Source organism: Panthera uncia, chromosome E1 (assembly GCF_023721935.1).
Source record: "Panthera uncia isolate 11264 chromosome E1, Puncia_PCG_1.0, whole genome shotgun sequence".
Taxonomy (NCBI): Eukaryota; Metazoa; Chordata; class Mammalia; order Carnivora; family Felidae; genus Panthera; species Panthera uncia.
In genome coordinates, this window is record NC_064814.1 from 11011069 (window position 1) to 11016953 (window position 5885).

Sequence of the window (5885 nt, forward strand, 5' to 3'; positions counted from 1 at the left end):
TCAGCGTGTCACAAAGAGCCAGTATCTAATTATTCAGTGATTCTGCCACACGTGCTCTCCTTCTGCTGGTGTAAATCGTGGATATGTTGATCTGCTGTTCAGGTTCAGCTAGGCATTCCACTTCCCCTAAGAGGAAACATGAGAGTAAATCATCACAAGGCCATATTTGCTAAGCCAGAATAAAGTTTATTAAGGAATAGTCAAAATGGTTATTTCTCAAAGAGCAGTGAAATAGCCTAAAAGACAGGGAGAAGGTCTCCAACTTCACTCAAAGGAGGAGAGGATTAAGAAGTTGGGCACATTCATGAAAACATGGCCCAGGGACTTGGGATTGATTGAGCCTGATGTAGGTGGTAGCGGGTGTTGAAGACCAGGTGACGAGCAGCACATCACCGAACCTGTGCAGAGACGCGGCGGCTTAGCAGGGCTCGCAGGGATTCTGACAGCCAGGCTGAACGTAGGTTGTCAGGTTGATCCCACTCATTCCGGGAGTTGGGTGGCAAGAATTGAGCAGCCAGCAAGTTGGCACGTAGGTGTCGGGCTCACAACAGGGTGGGGGGCAGGTGTCACAGCAGATGGGCTGAAGGAGGCTGATGTCATGGGGGCAGGTGCTGGGCAGGCAGACTCCGCACCGGCAGCATTTGTCAGAGGAGCAGATGGTGGTGGCGGGGCCGGTGGGGACGCTGCAGCAGCAGGGGACACAGCAAGCCATGGTGTTAGGAGTTGGGTTTTTGTTGGGTTGAGAAGAGAAGTCTGTTGGTGTCTCGATGCTTCTCTCTTCTGCCCTGGCTCTTATATATCCACCTCGCCGGGGCGTCAGCCTATTACCAAGAGTTTTTTTCCCCATGTTTCAGTTTATAGCTATCTCCATTAAAACCATCTAATTACTTATGTGTTTATTACCAAAGACACACTCTTTACCTCATAAAAGGGGATTAGATTGTTTTGTTGTCAAATTAGGACTCTTCACGTTGGCTCTTTGTCACCTTAAGGACATTTCATTTCTGTCTTCAAAGGTGCCGAGTCATTATCTTCTAATCATTACCCGTCATTAGTGACGGCCTGGTATGCCAGGTATCTGCAAATCATCCCCACATTTTTTTGTCTACTTTTCAGATGAAGAGATAACTAGGCATTTTGATTGCTATTCTACTAGCAACCAAAAATTCTATGTGATAATTTAGGTCTTCTGGCTGAAAAAGTGCTAAAAATTTTAGATTTATTCTTTGTGGCTCCAAAAAGCTGAATTAGGATGAACGGATGGGATCTATAGAGGAGATTCTGATTGTGTGTAATGAAACACTTTCTTAGCTGTAAAAATCATTTGCTTTCTGTTCCCTCCATGTGTGCAATGAACGATAACTTGTTAGGGGCAGGCAAATGGGAGTCAGGACCTGCACAGTGATAGTGACAAATGTCCTTTAAAACTCCATCCAACAATGTTACGAATTAAGATTATTCATGACCTAAAGAACAGTTGTATGGGGCCATTTAGAGACCAAACAGTGCAGTATTTCCCAGAATGAGTTCCATGAACACCTATTCCAAGGAACATTAAAAGGTTCTCTGGTAAACACATTTGGGAAATAGAATTCTTTGTTGGTGGACCTTTCAGAACCTTTAATATGCTGAAGTGCTCTGTGACTTTCCAATAAAGAGATATAACATGTATTTTTCTCCAAACTTACTTGACTGTAGAGTCATTTTGTTTGTTAGTTTCCACAGGTTAGCTTTGTAGATTAGTGTTCTATGGAGCATACTAGGGGAGATTTCTGAGTTATATTTAAACTTTAAACTCCTAATGATGGAATTATTTAAATAAATAAAGGCATAAAACTTACTCTGATGCTTTAGCATTGCTTTAGAGTAGGAAAATATTAAACTAGTAAACATTTGGAAATACTTTACTTTGAAAGTCTTAAAGAATGTATGTATTTTCTTGACCCATCTTCATATAAAATGTCTCAGGCTCTAAAAAATAAGTAGAAAATTATACAACATCAAGGAGTCAGGAGCCAAAATCAACAAGCTGATGGATTCAAAAGATGCTTAACATTAAAACTGCTTTCATTTTAGCCACCTTCTCACTACTAGAATGATTTTGTGCTTTGGGATCCCTCTGCTAGAATTTTGCCTGTTGTCCACATTACTTCCATAGATCTCTGTTAGTTCAGTCAAACTCTCATTGGTTATATCCCTACTGCAAGTCAGACATTATGCAAAAAAGAAGTAAATAGGTGCCTGCCCTTGAGGAGGTTGTAGAGAAGAGACACGAAGTCAACTGGCAAAAGACAGCACAGGGTTTTACATTCAGGTTTTCTAGGTGAGATGTAGGAGTTTAGAAGTAGGTTTATCTGGAAGATTCAGAAAGTACTTCACGAAAAGGGAACAATTGCATGGGTAGCGAAACATGATTAGGAGCTTAGCAGGTAGAAAGGAACATGAAGGGAATTTCAGCAAGCAAAGCAAGGAAATAAAATTTCATGGGATGGAATCCCATGCATTCATGGGATGGCAAAAGTGTCGATTGGGAGAATCACAAAGCCCAGACTCCAGACCCTCTTACTGGAGGCTGTGGAGGAAAAGAGTGGGAGACAAGTTGGAACAGGTGGGTTAGAGCCACAATAGGAAGAATTTGCACTGTACTTAGTATGCCACACTCAGGATTTTGAACTTCATCTTCTTGGCAATGGACACTAATTAAAGGTTTTGGAACAGATACATGAAATGATTGGATTTGTTTTTAGAAAGAGGACTAGTTTTTGAGTGGAGGCTCAGCAGCATCACCACTTACTAAGTATTAGGCCTTGTGCTGGGTGCTTTATATGTGTTATACAATTCTCACCACAAGCTTGTGATGTATGCAGGGTTGCTATCCCTGCCATTTTACAGATGAGGAGGCTGAGGCATAGACAGGCTAAGTAACTAGTGAGTAAGTAATGGAGCTGGCTTGCAAAGCCAAGCATTCTGGCTCCAGATTCTGTGTTCTTAGCCACTATACCATATTCCTTCTTCCTAGGGAGGGTGTTGTTGAAGACAACCCTTAAGACGACTTGGTGTAAGATTGGTGGGGAGGATGGGATCAGATTATTGAAGGTCTTGAGACCATTAAAAGGGAGCTGATGTTAGAACCTATTTTCTTAACTGAAATGCTAGCAGTAGAAAGGAGATAATTTGAAGGCAGGGACAGTGGGTGGGAAACTATTTGGGTGTTCTGTGGGGGTGCTGAGGAGGGTGTGATTTCTGTTTTAGAGGGTATCATAGAGAAGAGGGGATATATCTGGGATTTCTCATCACATCATTCAATTTCCTGGGAACCACTGGTGGCATACCAGTTTCCACAATAAAGCTAATATTCTTTTTTTTTTTTTTTAAAGTTTATTTATTTACTTTTTTGAGAGAGAGAGAGAGAGAAAGAGAAAGAAAGCACACAAGTAGGGGAGGAACAGAGAGAGAAGGTGGGAGAAGGAATCCCAAGCATGGTCCGTGCTGTTAGCACAGAGCCAGATGTGGGACTTGAACTTAGAAACCGTGAGATCCTGACCTGAGCTGAAATCAAGAGTTGGATGCTTAACCAACTGAGCCACCCAGGGCACCCCTCTAATAGTCTTGTTGTTAAGGTGTCCAGAATATTATCTTATCCTTTGCTAATAGGTAGCATTTATTAAATATATACCATGTGCCAGGCACAGCGCTGGGTATTTTATGCACATCTTCTTCCTTATTTCTTACAACCCTATAAGATCAGGACTGTCACTATGCCCAGGTCCCAGATAACAAAACTGAGAGTAAGGATATTGTTTTTATGTATATATACATATATTTTAAAATTTAATTTATTTTTTAATTTTATATCCAAGTTAGTTAGCATATAGTGCAACAATGATTTCAGGAGTAGATTCCTTAATGCCTCTTAACCCATTTAGCCCATGGCCCCTCCCACAACCCCTCCAGTAACCCTGTTTGTTCTCCTTATTTAAGAGTCCCTTATGTTTTGTCCCCCTCCCTGTTTTTATATTAGTTTTGCTTCCCTTCCCTTATGTTCATCTGTTTTGTATCTTAAAGTCCTCAGATGAGTGAAGTCATACGATATTTGTCTTTCTCTTTCGCTTAGCATAATATCCTCTAGTTCCATCCACATAGTTGTGAATGGCAAGATTTCATTCTTTTTGATTTCTGAGTAATACTCCATTATATAAATATACATATATATGCATACACATATATGTGCATATATATACATATATGTAAACACATATGTATATATATACACACACACACACACACACCACATCTTATTTATCCATTCATCTGTTGATGGACATTTGGGCTCTTTCCATACTTTGGCTATTGTTGATAGTGCTGCTATAAACATTGGGGTGCATGTGCCCCTTCGAAACAGCATACCTGTATCCTTTGGATAAATACCTAGTAGTGCAGTTGCTGGGTCATAGGATAGTTCTATTTTTAATTTGTTGAGGAACCTCTATACTGTTTTCCAGAGTGGCTGCACCAGTTTGCATTCCCACCAGCAGTGCAAAAGAGATCCTCTTTCTCCACATCCTCACCAACATCTGTTGTTGCCCGAGTTGTTAGTGTTAGCCATTCTGATAGGTGTGAGGTGGTATCTCATGGTGGTTTTGATTTGTATTTTCCAGATGATGAGTGATGTTGAGCATTTTTTCATGTGTTGGTTGGCCATCTGGATGTCTTTGGATGAGTGTCTACTCATGTCTTTTGCCCATTTCTTCACTGGATTATTTGTTTTATGGGTGTTGAGTTTGATAAGTTCTTTATAGATTTTGGATACTAACCCTTTATCTGATTTGTCGTTTGCAAATATCTTCTCCCATTCCGTCGGTTGCCTTTTAGTTTTGCTGGTTGTTTCCTTCGTTGTGCAGAAGCTTATTTCGATGAGATCCCGGTAGTTCATTTTTGCTTTTGTTTCCCTTGCTTCCAAAGACATGTTGAGTAAGAAGTTGCTGTGGCCAAGGTCAAAGGCGTTTTTGCCTGCTTTCTCCTTGAGGATTTTTATGGCTTCCTGTCTTACATTTAGGTCTTTCATCCATTTTGGGTTTATTTTTGTGTATGGTGTAGAAAAGTGGTCCAGGTTCATTTTTCTGCATGTCGCTGTCCAGTTTTCCCGGCACCACTTGCTGAAGAGATTGTCTTTATTCCATTGAATATTCTTTTTTGCTTTGTCAAAGATTAGTTGGCCATATGTTTGTGGGTCCATTTCTGGGTTCTCTGTTCTGTTCCATTGATCTGTGTGTCTGTTCTTGTGCCAGTACCATACTGTCTTGATGATTACAGCTTTGTAATACAGCTTGAAGTCCAAAGGATATATTTTTAAAAATATTTTTTAATGTTTATTTACTTTTGAGAGAAATAGAGCATGAGCAGGAGAGGGGCAGAGAAAGAGGGAGACACAGAATCCAAAGCAGGTTCCAGGCTCTGAGCTGTCAGCACAGAACCCGGCGCAGGGCTTGAACTCAAGAGCGATGAGACCATGACCTGAGCCAAAGTTGGATGCCCAAATGACTGAGCCACCCAGGTTCCCTGAGAGTAAGGATATTAAATAATGATTTAAAGTCATACAGCTAGTGAATGACAGCTTGCCTAACAGCTATTCCTCATACCTACTAATAAAAATCAACATTTTTCTGGAACTAAATTTTACATAACTGTAAATTGTGTTCATTCATTTTTTAAAATTGGTTAATTTGTCCATCAGAATGCCCGGCACCATGCTAGCTGCTCTGCGTATAGAAGTTAACAGGTCAGATGAGGTCCTTGTTGTCAAGGTGTGCGTGCTAGTAGGAGAGGACAGACACTGAAAAGATAAAGGAGTGGCAGTGACAAGTGCCAGAAGAAAATAAAACAGG

General features: G+C 40.7%; 1 protein-coding gene across 1 annotated transcript; it reads right to left on the bottom strand.

Annotated features, from left to right (window-relative positions):
• Positions 1 to 227: 227 nt before the first annotated feature.
• On the bottom strand, positions 228 to 882 carry LOC125927633 (keratin-associated protein 3-1). Its single transcript, XM_049638129.1, has one exon. It carries the CDS (start codon positions 845 to 847, stop codon positions 419 to 421), a length of 429 nt encoding a protein of 142 aa, XP_049494086.1. The 5' UTR covers positions 848 to 882; the 3' UTR covers positions 228 to 418.
• Between the last annotated feature and the right edge of the window lie 5003 nt (positions 883 to 5885).

Bases quoted from the DNA above. Each gene is read 5' to 3' on its own strand.
- LOC125927633 (XM_049638129.1), bottom strand. From the start codon at position 847: ATGGGGAAAAAAACTCTTGGTAATAGGCTGACGCCCCGGCGAGGTGGA.